This window comes from Phasianus colchicus, chromosome 4 (genome assembly GCF_987193195.1).
Source record: "Phasianus colchicus chromosome 4, bPhaCol1.hap1.1, whole genome shotgun sequence".
Taxonomy (NCBI): Eukaryota; Metazoa; Chordata; class Aves; order Galliformes; family Phasianidae; genus Phasianus; species Phasianus colchicus.
The window spans coordinates 57,332,328-57,355,911 of NC_143439.1; the positions used below are offsets into that span (position 1 = coordinate 57,332,328).

A 23,584-nucleotide genomic window follows, 5' to 3' on the forward strand; every position below is an offset into this window, starting at 1 on the left:
TCATCTTTTTTAGGATAATATTAGTGTAATCATCTTTCCATTTAATATATTTGTACCAGAAAATTGAATTTATGCAGCTTTTTTCCAATACAGAAGTCTAGCTATGGAGAACAAGATTGAAATAGGAAGAAAAGTGATTCTGGTGGCTTTAAAACCCAGGATTTTTATTTTAAATTAAACAAAGAATGCAAACTGAATTACTTTAGATTCATGATGTCTGCCTGCATCTCAGAATGTCAGATGGACAAATGGAGATTTTCCCTTGTGAATACTTTGTTGTTCCTTATGATTGATTTCATCCAAGATGTGAGATTTATTTCTTCAGTCTGCTTTAAATATTTCTGTAAGGCTTTTTATTTCAAGATTGAAATGGAAGTCAGGCTTCTGTTGTGACAAATTGAAGTCTAGTCTGGTTAGACATAGCGTCTTTCAGGGTAAATATGCCACAGGAATCCAGATTCCCATAAGCGTAAATGTGTCCTTGTGATATTAGCTCCTTTGTTTAACTTATGAAGAGATTTGGTTTCAAAGTTTTTGCAAGTTATGGTTTTGAGCCGTAGGTGTGCTAATGTGGCCCTGATTAGTCTCCCCAGGGCCTCCAGCCACATCCTACCCATAGGCCCATGTCCCCCACTTCAGCTCACCCTTTGGGATTCACTCCCATCTGAGCTAAATGTCAGACCTCAGTGGGAGCCAGCTGCTTCCTGAGGGAGGAGGAGCTGAGGGGGGGACAAAACAGGTGTGGAGGTAATGACCACAGCAGCTCAAGCCTAGTTCTGCAGAGCCTGAGTGAGCAGCCGAGAGGTCGTGAAGAGGAAAGATGAAAATCAGAAACTTGTGTGCTGCACCAGGCTTTGGAGGGAAGAGTGATGAAGACTTTCTCCTTGTCCCTCTATGTAGTCATCTTATCTGTTATGCTGTCTCTTTCTGGTTGTCTCTACCTCATTTGATGTCACTGTTTCAGATCCTTTCTCTTCCTTTGTCAGTCGTGTGTGAACAGATACAGAATGACACAGGGTAAGCCAGACGTGCTGCATGCCATTCACTCTGTAGTAATTTCACTTGTAGGTCACTGGGTAAAGAACAGCATAAAAAAGGAAAGTTGATGCTATCCTATTTCCTCTGTGTGCCAGGGTTTTTATAACATGCATCTGGTTGATTCCTGTTTCAATTTCCATATTAAAAAATACACACAGTAATATTTCATCATAATAGGACCATCATTATGAAGGAGTAATTAGAGATTCTGTTCCTCCATAACTTGTGTTTGTCAGCTATAAAACTGTACACACATTTCCAAATAGTTACTATTTTTAGTCAGTGAGGAAATCAGCACCACTTCTGGTGTGTTTTGAATTAGGCTCTCAAATGCTTGTTTGCTTTATGAGGGGAGAGGAAAGAAAAATTGTAAAATAGTTATATAATCCCATCATTGAAATTACCGGTGGCTGAACTACTTGTCCTTTTTCTGTCATTCAACCTCTAAACAAGCTTTATAGGAAATAGCATAGTGAACTAAATGGGGAAGGATAGCTGTTATTATGGGTCTTCTGGACACTTTTACCTCTCTTTACAGTGTTTTGTTTGTTTTGTTTTTCCTTGATAAAAGGAAAAAACATTCCTGAATTTTTTATTAAGATCAAGATGAATTTAAATAGAGACTAATAATGAAGATAGTGAGTTATGCATTAAATTGGAATCTGACTTAGCATCTTCCTCTGCTGAGACACTGACTTGAGAAGTTGTAAATCTGTTTTTTTACTGATACTGTCATTTGAAATGTATCATGACAGTTAATGACTACTTGTATTGTTGTACCATTTTCAAATGAAAATTTTATTGAGCTGGAAAACAGCAGTACAGTCTAACCTGAGGTATCAGTTTAATTTTGCCATCACATAAAAAATCCTGCTGACTTCAGTGAAACTTGTATAGTGGCAGAGTAGGGCTCTGTATTAATGGTGGTTTGTGAAAGCTACTTGTAATGCACTAAACAAAGGACCAAGCTTATGCATTAAACATCTGCAGCAGAGCTATCTTCTTCATGTCTTAGAATTTTGAATTTGTGGATCTTACCTTGCATATGACACACAGATTTTTATGTGTAGGCAGTAAATAATGATGAGTTGATGGACTTTGGTTTCAATTGAGATAGTGAGATAAAATGGATGAGTTTGATGACCTAATTTTAATTATACTGATGTTTAAATCACACAAGGTGTTAAGAATTAGAAAGATGTATTACAAAAGCCTTCCTGACATTTGATATAGCTATGTGAGCAAAAAGCTAATACGCTTGGTGGGAAGGATTTTATAAAAATATGTATAATTGCACCTTCTCCCATTTGCTAATTCTGATCAGAGAATCAGATAATGGCTTGTGTTGGAAGGGACCTTGAGGATCAAGTTCTGATCCCCCTGCCATAGGAAGGATGGTTAGCCTGTAGATCACGTTGCCCAGGGCCCCATCCAACCTGGCCTTGAACACCTCCAGGTATGAGGCATCCACAACCTTTCTGGACAGCCTGTTCCAGCACTTCACCACACTCTTGGTCAAAAACTTTCCTCAACATCTAATATAACTCTTCCCTCCTTTAGTTTAAAACCATTCCCCCTTGTCCTATCACTATCTGCCTGTGTAAAAAGTTGACTTCATGTTTATAATCTCCCTTTAAATATTGGAAGGCTGTAATGATGCCTTCCCACAGCCTCTCTTCTCCAGACTGAACGAGCCCTGTTCTTTCAACCTGTCTTCATAGAGGTGCTCCAGCCCTCTGATCTCCTTCATGGCCCTTCTCTGGACCCCCTCCAAAAGCTCCTTCCTGTGTTGTTCTTCCCAGATCTAGACACAGTACTCCAGATGGGGCCTCACAAGGGCAGAGTAGAGAGGAACAGTCACCTCCCTTGTCCTGCTGACATCCCATCTTCTTATGCAGCCCAGGATAGCGTTGGCCTCCAGCTTGCAGTGGCTGCAAGCATACACTGCTGGCTCAAGTTAAGTTTTTCATCTATCAGGATCCCTAAGTCCTTCTCAGCAGGGCTGTTCTCAAGGAGTTCTCCCATACATATCTGGGATTGTCCTGACCCAAATGTAAAACCTTGCAGTTTGCTTTGTTGAGCTTAATTAGGTTCACATGGGCCTATCTTTCAAGTTTGTCAAAGCCCCTCCAGGTGGCATTCCTTCTTTCTGCTATATTAACTGCTCAGCTTGGTGTCATAGCAGTCTCAGTGGGGTGCACTTGGTCCCATCATCTAAGTCATTGATGAAGTTGTTAAAGAGTATCTGTCCCAAGACAGACCCTTGGGGGACGCTGCTTGTCACCAGCCTCCACTTGGACATGGAGCCATAACCCTCTGGCTGCAAGTTTCCAACCAATTTTTTATCCAGCAAATGGTCCACCTTTCAAATCCACATCTTTCCAACTTAGACATCAGGATGTGGTGGGGGACCATGTCAAAGGCCTCGCAGAAGTCCAGGTAGATAAAATCAGTTTCCTTCTCTTTGTCCACCGGTGCTATTACTCCATCATAGAAGGCCACTAGATTGATCAGACACAACCTTCCCCTGGTGAAGCTGTGCTGGCTGTTTCAGACCATATGCTTGACCCTCATGTGTCTTAACATGTCTTCCAGGTGGATCTGTACCATAGTCATCCCAGGCACAGAGGGGAATCTTGCTAGCCTGTAGTTCCCCAGGTCCTCCTTTATCCCTTTCTTATAAATGCGAGTGTCGATTCCTTTTTTTCCAATCACTGGGGTCTTTGCCTGACAGCCACGTCTCAGATATGATAGAGTGGCTTGGCAGCCACATCAGCCAGGTCTCTTAGGACCCTGGGGTGCACCATAGACATTCAGTCTCATGAGGTGATCTCAGACTTGCTCTGCCCTTACAGTGGGGGCAGGTTTGCTCCCTCCTTTCCCGCCAAGAGTTCAGGGATGTGAGAAATAGGAGAATCCTGGCTGCCAGTGAAGACGGGGGCAAAGGATTCATTGAGTATCTCGCCATTCTCCATATCTGTTGTAGACAGTTCTCCTTTCTCATTTTTCAAAGGAGGTATGCTCTCTTTGCCCTATCTCTTCTTACTAGTATACCTATAGAACCACTTGTGGTTTTTAACATCCCTTGCCAAGTTCAGTTCCATCTGTGCCTTGGATTTCCTAATCCCATCTCTGCATGTCTGGACAGAATCCCTGTATTTTTCCCAGGTGACATGTCCTTGTTTCCACTGCCTGTGCATGCCCTTTTCCCTCAGTTTGACCAGCAGATCCTTGCCAAGCCATGCCTATTCCCTGTCTCCTCTGCATGCTTTCTTATTCTGAGGGATGGAGAGCTCTTGCTTTCTAAGAAAGGCATCCTTGAAGAGTAGCCAGCTTTGTTCCACTCCTTTGTCTCTAAGGACAGCTTCTGAGATCTTGTCCAACAATTCCTTAAACAGCCTTTCCTGAAGTTCAGGGTCCTAACTCCACTCTTTGCCAGGCCCACATTCCTCTAGGTCACAAACTCAACCAGGACGTGGTTGCTGCAACACAGGCTGCCTAATCTATATGTCTATAATGACCTCCTTCACACTGGTGAGCACCAGCAACGCTTCACCTCCAATCAATCTGCCCAATACCTGAACCACAAAGTTAGCGTCTATAGGTTCCTGGAGTCTCCTGGACCGCTTGCAGCTCACCACATTGTTTCCCAGCAGTATCTGGGTGGCTGAAATCAGGATGAGAGCCCAATGATGTAAACTTAGGGCTTTTTCCTTATTGATGTATTTACTGACATTGACTGATCAGCTATCAGAGAATGTTTCTGACATCCGAGTCACTGTTATAATCTAAATACATGACAGGACAAGGTGCTGTTCTGTTAACTGAGCAATGTCAAATTGCTTTGGTACCACAGTCAAAGAATGAGAACTCAAAAGTTACTTACATTGCATTCGGGTTTTGTTCTAAATTTTTTATTGTTTTGTTTTGTTTTGTTCAAACAGATGAAGAAAGGTATAAAAATATAATAGAAGGAGAACCTTTGTTTAGTTTATTTGCTTGTTTTCCTACACACGCTTTTTAAAACAAGGAGGAAATTGATTTTAAGGGCTCATCAGAAGTCCTACTGACTTCCATACTGAATGAGGATATTAAATACTACCTCAATGCTACATTATGGAAAAAAAAAAAAAAAAAAAAAAAAAAAGACCTAACAAATTTTGGGAGAGTACAATGAGCAGAATGTTTTTTGTTTTTTTAATGTAAAATAGCCCAGTCTTCCATCAAAGTAAGAGAAAGAACATCATCTCATGTAATGATAATTTATGTAATGTGTTTTTCTAAACTCTAACATCGAGAAGACTGAAGCTTGTGGAACGAAAGTCTGTACAGTATGCAAACCACAGTTGGCTGAGTGAACACAACTGCAAAGGAGGATATAGATTTCAAAATCTGTATAGTCAGCTTATAGAACAAGCAGCAGGTACCAAAAGTGGAAGGCAAACAGTTGTTTACTCCTAAAAGTAAATCAGTCCATGCACTTGAGCAGTAAAGCTATAAACCTATATCAAGGAATCATAGAATGGTCTGGGTTGAAAAGGACCACAACGATCATTGAGTTTCAACCCCCTGCTATGTGCAGGGTCACCAACCACCAGACCAGGCTGCCCAGAGCCACATCCAGCCTGGCCTTGAATGCCTCCAGGGATGGGGCATCCACAACCTCCTTAGGAAGCCTGTTCCAGTGCATCACCACCCTCTGTGTGAAAAACTTCCTCCTAATATCTAACCTAAACCTCCCCTGTCTCAGTTTAAAACCATTTTCCCTTGTCCTATCACTAGCCACCCTCATAAACAGTCATATATACAGTTACTCACAGATTTAGAGATGATAGTGTGATAACTATCTTCTCTCTCATAATGAATGTAAAACTAGTGCTACAATAATAATTCAAGCAGAAGTTCAGTTTAAACTGCTCTTGTTTTTATTCTAAACTGTATCTTTGCCATATACAGCTCTAAGTTCAAGAAAAATTTTCACATTCACTTATGGGTTCTGCAGGGTTCACATAAGGTCCACTTTTGTATAGCACACACTTGAATGACACATTGTGGCATCCTTGCTTTGTCTCAGGTCTCCATCCAGGCATGCATTCAGGTCCAGCCATAAATTCTGCTGTTTATCAGAAAAAGAAAGAAAGAAAGAAAAACCAAACAAAGAAAAAGGTTGCTAATTTCTGTGTTAGAGCAATAACACAGGTAAGTTATTGTAAGTACTTTTAAAACCCAATGCATTCTTCTTAAATAGTGTTCTGTTTTCACTCTTTTGTGTGTTGTGCATTGTTGTTGTTTGTATTTTTCCTGAGGAAGAAGATGCTGTTATTGGAAAGTCCAGAGAACTAATTAATAAGCCTGTCAATTTTATCAAATTTGTGCATATAATTAAGTTTCTACCTTTTTCTTCCTTCAAATTGCTGAGAAGGATTGCGGAGAAGGTTTATCACATCATATGAGAGAGCAGACAATAGACAATGGAGTGTCCTTATGCCATATGCACAGAAGTAGTTCTATTCTCAAGCAGCAGCATGTTAGTCACTGCTGCCGATGAATGTCATTACTGTGTGCAAAGATTATATGTTTCTTGCCTTTCTTATGAATGTTCTGTCTGGGCTTAATTCTCCTCCCAGTTTAGTATCTCCCAATAGCTCTGATGATCTCCATTCTCCTCGGCCCTTATCTCCTATGACTTTCTCAATCAGCCTTCATTTAAGGTCCCTCTTTTTCTCCCAGCAATTAAAGGGTTTGGTTTCTGTGTCCCAAGTCCTCTCTTCCTACATCTTCTCACTCCTCCCTCTCTGCCCTGCTGCCTTCAGGCATTCTTCTGCCCAATCTGTCTTTCTCTCTGAGTGCTTATGCTTAGCAGTGCCTTATCTCTTTTTGCCCTCATTGAGGATTTCTCTTTTTCACAGATTCCTTTCTCCATGCTCTTAGCTGACTATGGATAATCCTCTTTTCCAATCCTGAGCACCCTGAGGAAGCTCTGAAGCTCTTTTTCAAGCCCAGCACAGGCTTTTAGCCTGGGAGGAAGGAAGGCACTGCCAGGAGGTGAGTCTGGGGGCAGGAGTAGCCTCTGTTCCCTTGAGCGGCTGCAAGCCCCTTGCCCTGCTCTGTGGGCTCTCTACTACTGGCTGCACTGACAATCACAGGGTGCTGAGCAACACTCAGCTTCCCTTCCTATTCTTTCTCCTTTTTCATCATTTCTTTACCTCTTTATTTCCACCCTACTTTGCTTTCTTCTCCTTTCCTTTCCTAGACTTGTTTAAACATGTTCACTAACCATTTTCTTCTTTAAAAAAGTTATTTTAATATCTTGCATATTTCTGCTTTTTGCCTGCTTTTTTTTTCAGCGGTTTTTCTTATTTTTATATGTGGAATGCTTGGCCTTTTGAAGAGAGGGAATGGCTGCAGATGAAGACAAGTGAGCAGTGTCAGCTTTCTACCTGCCTTTCCCATGTGAGCGCAGGGCAGCCGAGGGGAGCTGGCAGCCCCTGTGGCTGAGGCAGGCCCACCAGGGCTCAGCTGCAGGGTGGAGGTGGAAGCACCGCTTCGTTTTGCTTTCAGCAGAACAGCAAAAATCGAACAAGATTTTCTTCGCCACTTTATTGGTCCATCTGGACTTGCAAAGGGTTGCCAAACTAACAGAGCTGATGAAAGGTGCCCGAATCATCCTCTCAGATGATCCCTGCAGCAGCCCAAAAAGACAACGCGATTTAATCTGTAGGCGGTCTCTGTATTGGCGTGTCCCGTGGGGAAAGCGTAGCATCCAGCCGCTGGCATCTCCTCGTTGCGGAAGCACCATGGGAAGAGGAGAGGAGAAAGAACTCCCGCTCGTGAGGCTGGCACGCGCTGCTCGCTGCCTCGGCCGGGTGCGGTGCTGAAGGAGCGGGACATCTGCGCGGAGGGGAGAAGCAGCTGCTCCAGCCCGGGGCTGGGGCTGAACTTCTTGCAGCGCTTGGGGCTTGGCTGGAGTGAGCTGAGGGAGGCGAGCAGCAGGACGGGAACGCGCAGCCCGGAGCGTACACGGACGGACTCGGTTAGAATATTTCAAGCCTAATGGCCTCCGGCATAAACAAGAGCCGGCAACCCGGGACTTGCGATGGATCTAAAGCCTCTCGCAGCAGTTCGGCAGAAGGATACAGTAAGGAAATTCACATGCAGATGTGCAAGAAGATCGCCCAGCTCACCAAGGTAAGTCGCTTCCCGGGGAGGTGAGGCTGCCCCGCGCTCGGGGCTACGGGAGGGCCGGGAGCCGCCGCCCCGCGGTGCCGCTGCGCTCTGACTTCGTTCGAGCGGTTCGCCCCGGCCGGTGCTGCTGTGCGGCCGGCGGTGCGCGGCTCACACCTGGCTGCTTTGATGAGCTTGGGACGGGAGGGAGGAGAACTCGCTGTCTAACTGCCGTACCGTGCGGGACTGCCACTTCTAGTTAATACCAGGCTGCGATACGAAGCATTTTGGATGCTTCCTACCCTACATTAAGAAACAAGAGGAAATCTGTAGCAGGTGGCTGTTAACCTTTTAAGCTATTTTTGTGTTACACCGTTGTCGGTCAGAAAAAGCCATTTCCTCGCAAGGTTGGTTAACCCAGCTTTACATGTTCTGTAACCTCACTGCAATTGATTAAGACGTTTTTGCAGTGAAAGAACACTGACTGCAAATGCAGATCAAACGATAGGAAGTCATTGAATTGCTGGAGTTAGAAATGCTAGCTAGTTACAATGTTGTTGTTCTCTCCCAACAATGACCATATGTGATAATGTACATTGTGTATGAATGCATACACAAGAGCTACTTGTACTTACATGTATGCTTAGTTATATTATTTTTAGTCTATTGCAATATGCCAAATGTTTACTTACTGGTGCTTTGATTGTATGTTTTAATTTTATCCCTACTTTTTGCCCATGAATGTGCATTTCACTTTAAAGTACACTTTGATACTGCAGTGATGATAAGCTGTCTTTCCAAATAGGTGAGCATTCCTTCATTATTCTCAGAGAGGAGCACTTTCTGTTTATTAACACTGTTACTACAGTGTCTTCAACTACAGTCAAGTGTGTGTGAAATGTGACTGTAAATTGGATTAAATTTTCCTTAGTTTCCTTGTTTTCAGTCTAGAACTCAGTTGCACATTAAGTAAAATTTGTCTGTAACTATCACTCCAAAAGAAGAAAAAATCACATTATCCCTTTTTTCAACAGATAAGCAACACCTGTGTTTCAATTAAATGGTAACTGATGTTGGGCTGCTCAGAGAGGTGGTGGAGTCACTGACCCTGGAGATGTTCAGGGAACATTTAGACATTGTGTTGAGGGACATGATTTAGTGACAACTACTGGTGATGGGTGGATGGTTGGACTGGATGATCTCATAGGTCTTTTCCAACCTTGGTGATTCTGTGATTGTACTTCACAGTAGAAGAGTTGACCAGTCACCAGCTTCCTCTTTCTGAGTGTTGCATTTCTCAGCAGCAGATCGAGGGCATAACAATGAGATCTGAGCAATGAAACCCTTGTTCAAGTTTCCAAAGCTGCACTCATTTTCCATACAGAGTTCTGTGCTTTCCTTTTTATATAACACAATTCTTTTTGAAGTTTCTGCAATTTCAACTGTATTTTCGAGGGGAAAAAAATACGTTATTCCTTTCTAAAACTTGTTATATTACTTTATAGTCTTTGGCTTGGGGGAAAAATACCTAGAAAGCTATTTTAGCAGCAAAAAGACAAAAAATTCACCTCAGTGCACGGCATCCTGGCATAACATTAGGAAAGCTTTCATCAAATTCTATGTTCCTGCTGAATTTTTACTGTTAAAAAGTGAATGAGGCAATTTATTCTTTTAATTGAATTCCCCATCTGAGTACTACTAAGTCATTTGAAATAAAGATGCCTTATACTCGAAGCTCAAGAAGTTCTTCTGAAAAGCAAACTATTCTGTTTTAGAGTATACCTTTTAAGTACCAATTTTCTCTGCTCCAGTGCCACTCTTACAGAGAACTTAGGACACAGCTGGAATTCTAATAATTGGCTTTTTTTTCTATATTCTGAGTTAGATGTTTACTGTTCATATAGTAATAGTCTAAGAAGAAAGATCTGAGACTGCATTAGCTGAAGAATTGCTTTATGGCACATTTGGTATGTTCATTTTTGGCCAAGGAACTTTTAGAGCTCCCTTTTGAATTACTCTCATTTATTGTTGATATTACAGTCAGGATGTATCATCATCATAAATTCCCATTTGACTTTGATTTGTTTGTAGTACTCTCCTGTTTCTAACGTAGCATGAAATACTGCTGTCTTTTGATACACAGCTATAACTTTCTGTCCCACTTATGACAGGATTTCATTGATGGGGAAATAAAATCTGATTACTCATCCACTGTGCATTGTGCCAAGAGGATAAATAAATACAGAATGTTTTAATCAGGTGTATGATACAGAGGCAGCCTTGTGTTCCATTTCTGTGTTGTCCGATCAGCAGTTACTGCCTCCTGATCAGAAGCAGAGGAGTAGTGTGCAGTCATCAGTAGCAGAACTGTACTGGTTGAGGTGATAGTTTCTATCCCTGCATGAGGTGCTGATCATGTTTTAAGACCTGTGTTGGTGCTGGGACCGTCTGTAAGTAATCCAAACACAGATCTTGAAAGCAGCTCTCATTGTACTGCCCGGCTATTTCTGCTTTTGGAGAGGTCAAGGACAGGAAGTTTTTATACTTTTAAAAAGTATAATTTTTATACTTCCTATCATGATCTGTTTTTTCTGTTCTGCAGAAAAAATACAAAAACAAATTTTTCTTCAGACAGCAAACCACTGCTTTTGTAGCCCATATAGGGGCTGTTTAGCAGTGTTTTTAGATGCTTGACTTTTTCCACTGCTGACATTTCACTTAGCACATTTATTCTGTTGCATGTCCAACATAGACTGCATTGCATCTACTCAGTTCTGCCAAGCCAGCACAGGGCTCTCCTGGTGCAGGAACTTAGGGCTTGGGAGTCTGAAATGAAGTGTGCAGGTCTCAGATGGTGATAGAGTAGTTGTAGCAATGAGTACGTGCCAGCATTTTATAGTTCATTGTACAGTTGAGTTTCTTCTTTTAAAGCATCAGCTCACAATGCTAAAGGAGTAAGACCAAAAAAACTATATATATATATATATTAAAGAAGAAATTAAGAAATAAAACCTGATATTTTTTTTTTTATTCTCATGGATGCAAGTAAAAAATTTAAAAGTCCTGGTAATATTAGTGAATTTGAATGACAATTCTTCTAGATTTTGGCATTAAAACAGATTGCATTGCAGCTATGTCCCAGTGAGCTATGCTTTGAGTTTCAAGAAGAAAGCTCATGAGATTTAAGAAGCAAAAGAGTTCAAAAGAGACAAAGAAAGTTTTGCTTCCAGATGGGAATGCACATCTGTAGTTGTCATTCTTATATACAGATCACACTTTATGAGGACAGGCTGAGGGATTTGGGTTTGTTCAGCCTGGAGAAGAGAAGGTTGCGGGGCGACCTCATTGCAGCCTTTCAATATCTGAAGGGAACTTACTCCCAGGAGGGGAGTAAACTCTTCATAAGGGCTGATAATAGCAGGACACGGGGAAATGGTTTTAAGTTAAAAGAGGGAAGATTTAGGTTGGATGTTAGGGGGAAGTTTTTTACTAGGAGGGTGGTTAGGTCCTGGAACAGGCTGCCCAGGGATGTTGTTGATGCCCCGTCCTTGGAGGTGTTCAAGACCAGGTTGGACGAGGCTCTGGGCAACCTGATCTAGTAAAGGTGTATGTTTGGTGGCCCTGCTAGGCAGGGGGGTTGGAACTACATGATCCTTGAGGTCCCCTCCAACCCAGGTCATTCTGTGATTCTGTGATTCTGTGATCACACACTTATTTGGTGGATACTTTCTGCAACACTTGTGCATTTGAATGACATGAAGGTGGTGCATTTTCGCAGTGGTAGCAGAAGGCGCAACTTTATACCAGAGATTAAGTTTAGTCTTCTCCATCAGACACTGCACCCCTGGTATGCTCTTCTGTGCATGCCAATTTTTTGTATTTCTGGTGTGTTTAGCAATAATAGCGTTTAAAATGTGTGGTGACTTTATAAGCAAGCAATGGGTTCCTGGCTGTCTCAAGCTTAGTTCTTCTAACAGCCACTGGCTGTTCCAGGACTTTCATGTGCTTACGGATTCTCAGGACAGTCCCAGTTGCTTGAAATGAGATGAGAAATGCAAATGAACTCATGGAGAAGAGTGCTGAGGAGAGATCAGCTTTCACTGAAAAGGCAGTTTGGGCAGGGCCACAAGAACTGAATAATGAGCAGATAACAGATATCCATGTTATTCAGGCTTCTTTTTAAACCTCTGCCAGAAGAGCTCAAATAAACCTAATGTTCTGAACTGTACTTCTGGCACTAAGCCTAGCATAAAGAAGTAGGATGGTGATCTTACCTGGTTAGCAGAGCTACTCGTGTCATTTTCCTCTTAAGAAACAATTTCCTGGACACCAATGGTGGAGTATTTTTAATGAAAATAGATAGTTACTCACTTTCCCTAGGGGGTTCATGTGACTGTATTGGGAAGTTGGGAGCCTTGATGCAAGAAATATATTTTAAATTTCAGTACTTCTGGTTAAGCAGATTTTTATTTAAAACCAGTCAAGTGGTCTGGCAAGAATTCTGTGCGTGCTGAATGCTGTGGGATTAAATGGAGGAACAGAGTGCCAATGCAGGGAAAAGTTAATTGCTGGTAATTTACAATAAGAACTTTTTTTTTTCACCTGCAGGGGAAAGAAATGCCAAGTGGGAGAGTGTATTCCTTTTCTACAAGAAGCAACATAGGCATATGTTCTTTAATGGCTCTATGTGGAGCAGTTGAAAATGCGATGTACTCTGGCTGCTTATGACCACCAGTCACCAGGGGGTTTGTTGCCCCTCAGCTCAGTCAGCAGAGTAGAAAATGTGAGCATTATTGAATAAGCTTCTATGGGAAATCAGCCAGATACGTAAAGCCATTTTCATTAGTTATTTAAGGAAGAATGTCTAACTCGAGCACAAAAGTGTGTGAAATATACTCTCTTATTGTTCAGCTCTCTGGAGGAGGATTGCAGAGGAACTGGTGGACAAAAAGCCACATGAGCCAGCAGTGTATGGTTGGAGCCTGGAAGACCATATGTTATGGGACATCTCCTTGGCCATCTGGAGTCGGTTGTCCTGGCTGTGTCCCTTCCCTGTTCCTTGTGTACCCCTAGCTCCTCACTGGCAGGGCAGTGCAAGAAGTAAAAGAGTTCTTGGCTCTGTGTGAGTACTGCCATCCATCAACTAAGACATATCAAAACTGTTATCATCCAAAATCCAAAATGTGGCATCAGACAGGTGTCTGTTAAGAAAATTAACAGTATCCCATGACAATTTGTTTCTTTCTAGAGGTGTAAGATTCTGGAGAGAATTACCAAGTCGTCTGGTGCATGTGTGAGCACATCAGCTGTTTACACCATTGCAGTGTTTTGCAGCATATCAGATCATTTCTCTTTCCTGTTTTATGTATCATAAAAAGTGACTGATATATTTAGGTTGGAAACATGATCAAATTCCAGTGGTTTACTCTGAAAGCATTTATCAGCTGAGCAACTGTAGCTGCCTGAGAATTGCTTTTATCTACCCATGTTTCCAGTTGAAATACGTTGCTTTTCTTTGGGAATTTTGGCTGGGTTCGTTGACCTTATTTATTATGATGTATTGATGATACTCAGTAACCAGTGCTTTGGGTGACTCAGCTGATGTGCATTTAGTTGGTGTGCTACCAGAGCTCTGCTGTGTGCTTGAGGCTTTTTGATGCCAGTACTCTGGAGAGGTATTCAGTACTCTACAGAAATGAAGCAAAATGGAACAGCATAAAAATTAGGATCATGCTTTTGGAGCAACAGTACTTTTGGGACAAGGAATATAAAAAAAACTGGTTTCCACATAGACAAAGAAAGAAAGAAGGAAAGAATCATTTTACAAAGCTGCTTATCATGGGTCCTAAAAAGATCATCAGCTGTCAATATTCCCATGTACTTTACTTGATGATTTATTAGTTTTGATGATTTTTATGTACAATTTTCTATCAGCATTTGAAAGATAACATTATTTTTGCCTATCAACTGATGAAAATGTATAGACTAAGATTTTTTTACCTGTCAGCACTATTATTTCCTTACAGAACTGGATGGGAACTCCCAGCTCATTCAGTCTATGTACAATATCACGTAATTGTGTTAACTACTCAAAAGCAGTACTAAAACCACCATTTCTATTAGGAAGTTACTCAGAACCTTATTATTTAGATGGATAGACATTGCCACTTAAATTAATTAAAGGTACAAGAATATCTAGCTATGGGGATTACCTTCTGTATCAGAAATGCAAAGTCACAGCCTGAAGCAGTGATTGAGCACCTGGTGGGAAGGCAGGGCCAATCCAGGGGAGCTCCAGTGCATGCAATGAACCTGAGTGACCAGAAATGGAGCCAGGATCCACCCCTTCCCAGACCTCATTTAAGGGTTGGCCTTAGAGGTGAGGGGATCTTGCTGGAGATCTCTCCCTACCTGAGGCCATCCAAAAGTGAGCAATATTTTTTCTTTGTTTCTGCATCCATGGCTGCTGTATTTGGGCTTGTTCTCATTTACTGCAGCCAGAGACTTTGCCACCTTACTATTATTGCTGTACTTTCCATCACATTATAGTGTTACATCTTCTGAACATACAAATTTATAACTGATCATTTTGCAGAAAATGAGTAACCTTAGTAATCAATGAGCAAAACTACTTTATAGTAGAAACTAGATGTTAAATTCAAGTTAGTATTTGAAGCAACCTTATATGAACTACTTGTTTATAAACAAAATGTATTTTATTAATATATGTGTTACAGGCAATGAGTAATAAAATATCTAGTGACCTTAATTGCTAAGAGAAGAATTGCAAAGTTATAGTTTTTCACATTTTATCTTTTCTTTATGGATAGGTACGTTAAGTACAGTTTTCAGTGACATTATATCTGTACCTTTCTACTAACAATTTCTGTAAGCAGTGTGTGGAGGTCAACGGTTTACAATGAAGATTCTACCTGAGGTAAAGGCCAGTTTAAGACATTCTCATTTAAATGTTCTAATGTTATATGTTTAGGCTCCCTAACATTTAAAGATGCACGCATGCATCTACAGTCAGATCTTAATGACGTTGGCTGTCTCACCATAGCAGTTCACTTGCTTTTTCCTGAGTGTACACAACCAGGCAGTCTTTATTTGCTGCTGAAGACCACTTAACTAATGCTTTCATTAGAAACAAGTAGACACATGAGTTTTTCCTTGCTGGTATTTAAAACCATCACAAAGCGTGTAAATTTAGTGGAGCACATTAGCTCAGGCCTGGTTGTGCTGCTTCTGTATGTTCACTTGTCTTCTGGTACTCAAGGAAAGCAGAGCATCATGTAACCCTATTACTGAGGAAGCACTTCTTTTATTTTGTAAGGAAACTTTAACTTGTTTTCAGATAGGACTTTTTCTTAAGATAATGAACTCATTCCACTCTTAATATAGTTGCTCAGAACTTTATGTGACTTTGGTCTTTAAGTACTTAAAGACAGTTATAACTTAAAACAGATTGCTACCAGAGGAGTCTTCTATTATAATTTAACTTGGAAGCTACAGTGTTTGGTTGTGACTTATACTGACAGAGTGTTATAAGAGATCTACCTTTAAAAGTACTTATGAGATTACAGTTGAGTATCTTTCACTTCTCACTGCTAGAATTTGATATTGGAGCTGTTTAAAACAACAGCTGGTATTTGTAAGTGCTATTGCTAAATTTTATTCTTACTATTCAGCATAGTGAAAAATTTCATAAAAATAAAGAAATGTCTCAAAACTACAGGACAGGTGCTCTTGGCAGTGCTTCTTGCTGTTCTTATCCACTGATTTTCCAGATGAGGAATGAAGCATAGTACAGCTCTTTGCCCAGTTGTGCAGCCAGGCAGTACAGTCTGGTCACAGTTAGGACAATGCTTCCTGGGCCTGCAGTGCAGTCACTGTTTCCAACATAAATACGACGCTGTAAGTTTCTGCTGCTTGTATCTGCAAGTTTTGAAAATTCTGATGCATTTGAAGTAAGGAAATATTTTGGAAAAGCAGAAATTAAATCCATGAAATTCATACTTAATTTACTTCTTTTATTGTGAAACTGGGAAATGTTGCATTATAGTAATCTGTACCAAGATTTTTAAAGCTCTTTTGAAAGGCTGAAGTTTCAGTTACGTGCCTAGAATAATCAGCAAAACAGAACAAAGTCTCACAAATCTTTGATACAACTAAATATGTAACTACAATTTTAGACCCCTTGAAGATTGAAGATTTTAAAATCTGGGACTTGATTAAACACTTTCACAATAGTTAGTGTTAATTTGGCAAGTAAATTCTGTCTGCACTGAATTTGGCTCTGGTTTAGGTATGTAACAAAAAGAACCCAACAACTAACATTCCCAGTGACATACATGGAGATAAGGCCTTTTAATTCCTTTTCTTAACATAGACTCTTTAATGTTTGTACGGAAAATTCACCTGCACTACGATGATCTTAAAGCAGACAGATGGGACAGATATAAAAGTGACTTTTTTCAAAGGTATCTGTTTCCTGCATATTAACTGTATGAAACAGTTTCATAAGATGAACTTACCAGGAACTGTAAAAGCAAAAGATTTATGGGGTGTTTGAAATCTTAAGGAGTTATGCAAGAATTTTGCCAAGATGGAGATTGCAGTAGGTAAATGGAAAGTACTCTGAAATCTTTTTGCTCCTAGCCACTGCTTTTATGTGTATCTGTATATCAAACACATCAGTGGATTTATCAATGAGAAAGCATTATTATTTTAAGACTTTTCATCTAATCTGTGGATTTTAATTTACACAGATTTTACCTACTTTTACTGAAAGATAATTATTCTCCATGGCAGCATTTGAATACTGCTCAACTTGATAAATACTTCAGTTTAATGATTCATCATAGGGAGAGTGAAGAAATAGAAATAAGTTTCATGTAAATGTCACATGAGCTGATTTTTTTTTCAGCTTTTTAATTGCACTCAGAATCTAAAATTAAGGTGCTTTTGTTGTTTTGTAAAAAGTTTTGTAAAATGATTTCAGAGTTATGTATGAAAGGATTTTGAGAGAGAAGATGCAACATGAGTCAGGAACTGTAAAAAAAAAAACAAGTTTATGATAACAGATTGTAGGGAGCAGATGCTAAAATCATCTGCGCATGAGCTCACCTTCTTTCACAAATTAATTATCTGGAAGTAAAAACAAATAGCATACTAAATGTCTCAGGTGATACTAATTCAAGGAGAGTCATAAACACCAAAACAAGATTGAAAGAAAAAAATAATAGAGATGGAAAGCAAAAGGAAGCTGCAAAAGGCTTGCTTTTCCAAGATCCTGCAATTTGCAGATTTGCACAGTATCTGAACGTTAAATGTTTTACTTTGTAGGGCAATATGAAGTGGATGTACAGACATAAAAATAGTGTGAAGTGAGATGTTTCTGTAGGATACAGAGAAACCTCATAGAATAAAGGAACAGAGGAAAATGAAGCAGTCTTAGCTTTTAAGAATTCAAACTGATCTCATCCCTCTACATATGATTTTGTCAACTCTACAGAGAGGAAAAAGTTGGGAATCTGGGAATGCAGAATGAAAATGAAACAAAAAAACAGGAAAACCAGTCAAACACCAGGAAGAATTCATTTCACTTACATTATCTGTTCTAGACAACTGCACTGGAAACAGGAATGTTGCCTTTTGGAGGCACCTGTCTTTCTCCACTGATTAACCTGGATCAGATGTGTAATGATGGAATGAGTGATGTTAGGGGAGATTAATCCATTCTCTTGTATAGGAAACTTCCTTCTTACTATTTTCTTGCAGTAATTACGGGTGACTGCGTTGGACCTTCTGTGGTAGCTGTGCTTTAAGGTAGTCGTCTGTTTCTTAGGGTTTCCATGTCAAAATGGAAGGAACAGTAATAAATGGATGTCCTTTCCCTGGAGGTTTTCAAGGACAGGTTGGATGGGACCCTGGGCAACCTGGTCTGGTATTAAATGTGGAGGTTGGTGGCCCTGCCTGTGTCGGGGGAGATGTTGGAGGTTCATGGTCCTTGAGGTCCATTCTAACCTGGGCCATTCTGTGAAACAGGCAAATTGTGGACCAATCACGGAATCACAGACCAAGTATAAGTTTCCCAGCAGAAAAATTGTTTTCTGAAATTAAACTTTGTGGTTCTATAGAACCTTGTTGCCATTGTTGGGTCATGGCATTGGTGCCATTTAGAGTAACTGATCTGTTTTTGGAAACATTCTTGCAATATAGTTTTACTTTCCTCCTTCTGAAGTTGCCTGGTAATTATTCTGTTTATCTTTTAGAAACTACAAAGTAAGAATGAGGGAAAGCTGGATGTCTCTGCAGTGAGATTTAGACGAGGCTAATTTCATATTCAATTGCAGATAGATCAAGTGCAATACGTAGGCCACTAAACTAAGGTTTTCTATATTTGATATTCCACTGTGTGGAACATCAAATATACATGTTGGCACCATGAACAGGATTCCCAGCTCTGACTTTGAGCTTATAAAGCACACTGAAGGTAAGCTGGCCCTATGCTCTTTGCATCTCTGCCTTTGTTAAATTGTTAGCTGTGCCTATTACGCAAGGATGGAGAGAAGTTTGGTGGGAAACTTTGGAAAATTATTTTTAACTTGCTGACAATTAAAAGCTTGAAATAAGGTATTTTTATTGGGTTTTACAAGTGAAAATCAACCTCATATGGTCTGTGTTGATTCAAGTAGATTTTTATGTACTATCACATTGAGTGGATAAATAAGCCATGAATTTCTTATGAAAATAATTGCATTTTATAGCATATTTTTTCTCTTGAATGTGATGATAGTAAGCTATGTAATCTGAAAACTTACTGAAGAAATTCTTGGTATTTCTCCCTGCAGCTCCACTTTTAGAAAACAAAGGTATTTCATTTGGGGCTCAGCTTTCACTTCAGAACAAAATATATTTCCTTAGCTTGTGTTCTAAAGTTCTGAAGTCACACTTGAAAGACTGAAAAATCCCAAGGAAATTACAACAAAAACTGTAAGCAAAAATTCTTTGTGATTTTAAAATTAATCTTATAATTCTAAGCTCTGAAACCCTTCTGAATTCTTGGTGCCAATATTTTTAAGGCTTCTTTCATAAAAATACACAAACGGATAATCTTATCAGTAGTTGCTGTCAATTATTTAGGTGCATGAAATGATTCCCGTGCTTTCAGGAAGACACAGAGAAACAGAGGAAGAGATTTGAGGTTCAGGTTCATGAGGTCCCTAGCAATGTTACAACAGTGTCATTCAGCTGAAATCAGCACAGGTGAGCCAGTCTGAAATTGGATCAGCAGCGCTGTGGCTAATCATAGCCTTGCTCTGTGCCTTAATTAAGAAACATTCATTCTTCTGCATTAGAACAAACAAGAATATAATTTCCTGTAATAATTTCTCTGTTTTAAAAGAGACCCTTTAAAGGCTGATATGTTTTTATATCTCATTATCCTGTAATCTCCTTGGGAAATATACAAAATAAGAGTTCAGTGAAACAATTTCTTTTGCTAGTGAGAAGAAAAAAAGATACTACTGCTACTACTGAACAGGAGATGATGCCTCATTGAGATTAACAAGCTAGTTAGCAATTGAAACTTGTCTCCTTCCCAGTTTTGTTTGAGGTGCTGCCAGGAGTTCCTCTGCTTGGCACCCTCTCCAGGGCCTTTTCTCATTAGTTAACTTATGGCATTAGGATCCAGACTCCTTCTGTTTCTTTTGTTTTCCTGGCTGTCACAGTCAGGAAAGATTTGTATACTAGCTTGGGCCCAAAAGATGACCTTCTGCAATCCTTTATCTGCTTCTTATCATCCTTATTTTCCATACCAAACTGTCTCAATTCTTATTCAGCTAGTAAGGCAACCTGCTAGAACCGGTTTCTTTAATTACGGTAGTTAAGCTACTGTAATAATAGTATTTGTTAATGCTACTGTAGGAATACAGATGTCTTTTTGAGTTTGAATACTTTACCTTTGTCTTCGTTAATAAGGTAGAGCTGATTATTTTATCTTTTGCTATTTTATTGCAGCATAAAGAAAAGCAGAAGGGAAATAAAATGCCATTTAGATTTACATCATTAGGAGAATAAAATAGGGCTAATTAGACACATTCACTGTGCAGATAATGCTCTGGTGGTGTATACTGTGTAATAGTGTTTTTACCAACCTGTCATATAACTCAGTTGTTGTAAAATCAGTACAATACCCAAATGCATTTAGAGAACTGGCTGCCATTGCTATTAAGCTGGTTACTCATGGAGTGAACTAGTGCTCCTTTCATTTGAAGGCAATTCTCTATGCTCTCTAACCAATCCATTTTAGAGATACTTTTAAAGAACTGTTTATCAACACAGCTGTTGAGAGTCTTGTACCACATTAGTCAGCAGTGTGTACACTACAGTGTGCAGGTGTTGAAATAATTTTTCAATATTTTTCCTTACAGCAGAATGCACATAAACTCCCAGATTCATCTACACATAACTCTAGTCTCTTAAATGAGGTGGCTGGAATAGGAATGCAGTTGCTATATTCAGTAGGGAGTGAAAGGCATTTATGAGGGGCTTAAATTTCAGAAAGTACATGCCAGCAGCCCTCTGAAAATTAAATCTTTTAAGAAGGTTAAGATACTGAAGAATTGGTTTCAACAGTCAAGCCTGAATATTAAATTGAAAGCCATGAATTTTCAAGTGAGAATTCTTCCTTGTGATTCTAGCCACTACTGAACAGATGGATAGGAATAACTGATAGAGAGCAGGGAGATGAGTTTCTCCCAGATCTTTTAGATGACTCATTTAAGGCGTTGGTGATAACCATTAATGTAGAATGTCTCGAATTTGTAGTAATGCTCAGAGGAATTTGAGGAACTTTGGCAATTAAGTCAGACTTTGGAGGAATCCAAATTCTACTGTCAGACCAAATATGACATAATACAAGACAGGTGGATTTACTAGATAAATTCATTGCTAAGGCTAGAAGTTTTTAAATCACAAAGGCTGGGTGTTCTAATGCTTATCTTTTGTTTTGCTGTTGGAATCAAATACAGAGATGTGATCACTCATTTCTGACCTAGTTAGTTAGAAGAGTTGCCTGAGATAATTACTGGTCATTCTAAAGCCACAGGCAAAATTAACATTTTCCTTGTAGTGTTAAGTCTGTTTCCTGAGGAGGTTTAAAAAAAAGTTTGTAGTGGGATTTCAGTAACCATTTGCAGTGAGAAGGATTCTGCTTAGTATCCTGCAACTATTTCTGTTTCATAGAAAAAAATTATCAAAATAACAGAAATATTTACAACATGTAATCTAAGGTCAAACAATACATATATTTAAATGTAGGCTATGAGTTCTTCTCTGCTTGTATTCTAGAATATGATGTCATTACTGTCTTTTGCCACATGTTTATCTAGAAATGTATCCAGACCATGTTTTGCATTTGTGACTCTTCACAGCTCCTATATTTGTGTCCAGTTCTGGGCTCCCCAGTTCAAAAAAGACAGGAATCTCCTAGGAATCCAGTGGAGGGCCACAAAGATGTTAAAGAGCCTGGAGCATCTCCCACATGAGGAAAGACTGAGTAATCTCAAGAAAAGAAGATTGTGGAGGATCTGATTTAATGTTTATAAATATCTGAAGGGAGATGGGAAACAAATGGATGAGCCAGGTTCTTCTATGTGGTGTGTAACGATAGGACAAGGAGTAACGGCATGAAACCTGACATAGGATGTTCTGTGCAAACACGCAGAAGTACTTCTTTGTGGTAAGGGTGACAGCACTGGAACAGATTGCCAAGAGAGGTTGTGAAGTCTTCTATGGAGATATTCAAGACCTGTACAACCTATTGCAAGGTGCCTGCTTTAGCAGTGAGTTTGGACTCAATGATCTCTTGAGGTCCCTTCCAACCCCTGTGATTCTGTGATTTATTTCGTTATTGCCAAAGAGGAAGTTAACTTTGCACAAGATATATTTGTTTGTTTTCATTTATGGATAACTGAAATGGAATAAGTTATTCAGTGTACAAACAGCACAAAAAAATGGTTAAACACATCCAAGCAAATTCAGTAATCCAGGAAAAACATTCAGGCTTTATACAACACAGGCTCTGGACTTCTGCCACTGTAGGTGCTCAGCACTTGATAATGCTAAAGGCAGTGTGGCAGAAGGTGCTGCTGGAATGAAGGTGAGATGAATTGAACTACTAATGTGAGTCAGTTAGCTTGAGGAGGGGCTCTGTATGAAAGATTAAACCTGATGTATGAGGTAATAACTTGCCAAGAGGAAAAAAAAGCATTCTCTTAAAAAAAAAAAAAAATCTGTAAAAAAAAAAAAAATCTCACAGTATTGTCTTCTTTCTCAGTAAGGATTTGTAGTTTGTAATTATCTTTTCTGTTGCTAGTGGGAAAAAAAGGCAAAAAATATTTAATAGTGGTGTAGTTCTTTTGGTAAATATAGCAACTGAATTTATAACACTGTTGTTTACTAGATTCTATTATCTCCTATTGCTCTTCTTCATGTATAGGTGATATATGCCCTGAACACTAAGAATGATGAACATGAAGATAGTATACAGGCTCTGAAAGAAGCTCATGAAGAAGAAGTTCAGCACATTCTTGCTGAGATGAAGGAAACAATTCTCCAGTACAAAAGCAAAGTTGAAGAAGAGCAGTTGCTGAGAAAACATATTCAAGCCCTTGAAACTGCAGTAGAACAACACAGGAAACTAAAGGAAGAAGCCTTGGCAGAGTTAACATTGTGCAGGAAGCAGGTGGAAGAGAAGGAACCAAGAGCAGAAGTAAAACTCATTCACGTGGCCCTATCCACAGATACAATAGATACCAATGCAGGCTTTGAAAACAAACTTCTGCATTTAAATGAGAGTGATGGACTACTGAATGAATGGAAATTATCTAGGAGAGAAAATTTAAATGAAGAAATTTTAGCTGAAAAATTCAGCATGGAAGGACGAGTTCTAGTAAATGAAATGGAAAATCTGAGGAGTGAGAACCAAGGAGCAATTAAAGAATATACTCAAAAAACAAATCAACTGCAAGCTTCCTGTGAGAGGGGAAGAGAGTCTTTGAAAAAGTCTACACAGCAATCTATGACAGAAACAAAGAATCATCATCAGCAAAGAGAAATGGAGCAAAGGAATTGCTCAGAGGCTGAGAAAGGTTTTTGGATGCAGCAGGTAAAGAAACTGGAGGCAGACCTAGAGGAGAAAAGCCAGAAGATAAATGAGAGGAAGAAACATTCCCAGAAGCTGAAAGAAAGAATACAGGTAAAGTTCAAGACTGTGATCCTTATCTCTGCCTATTAAAGTGCAAATTATAATTCTCTAAAATTTGGGGAAGGAGAGATGTAAGTTTCATTTTGAGTCAAGCGCTTTGTAAGTATT

At 39.7% G+C, this 23,584-nt stretch overlaps 1 protein-coding gene across 12 annotated transcripts in view; it reads left to right on the top strand.

Moving 5' to 3' along the window:
- FAM184B (family with sequence similarity 184 member B) overlaps positions 1-23,584 on the top strand; it is a 50,196-nt gene that overhangs the window by 2,187 nt on the left and 24,425 nt on the right. For 7 of the 12 annotated variants that reach the window (XM_090139620.1, XM_090139625.1, XM_090139630.1 and 4 more), the window contains 3 exons: positions 6,113-7,083; positions 7,386-8,226; positions 22,709-23,467. In XM_090139620.1, the coding sequence (XP_089995746.1) occupies positions 8,092-8,226; positions 22,709-23,467 (894 nt within the window). In that variant the 5' untranslated portion in view covers positions 6,113-7,083; positions 7,386-8,091. The other 5 variants (XM_090139621.1, XM_090139624.1, XM_090139623.1 and 2 more) reach the window with 5 other exon arrangements.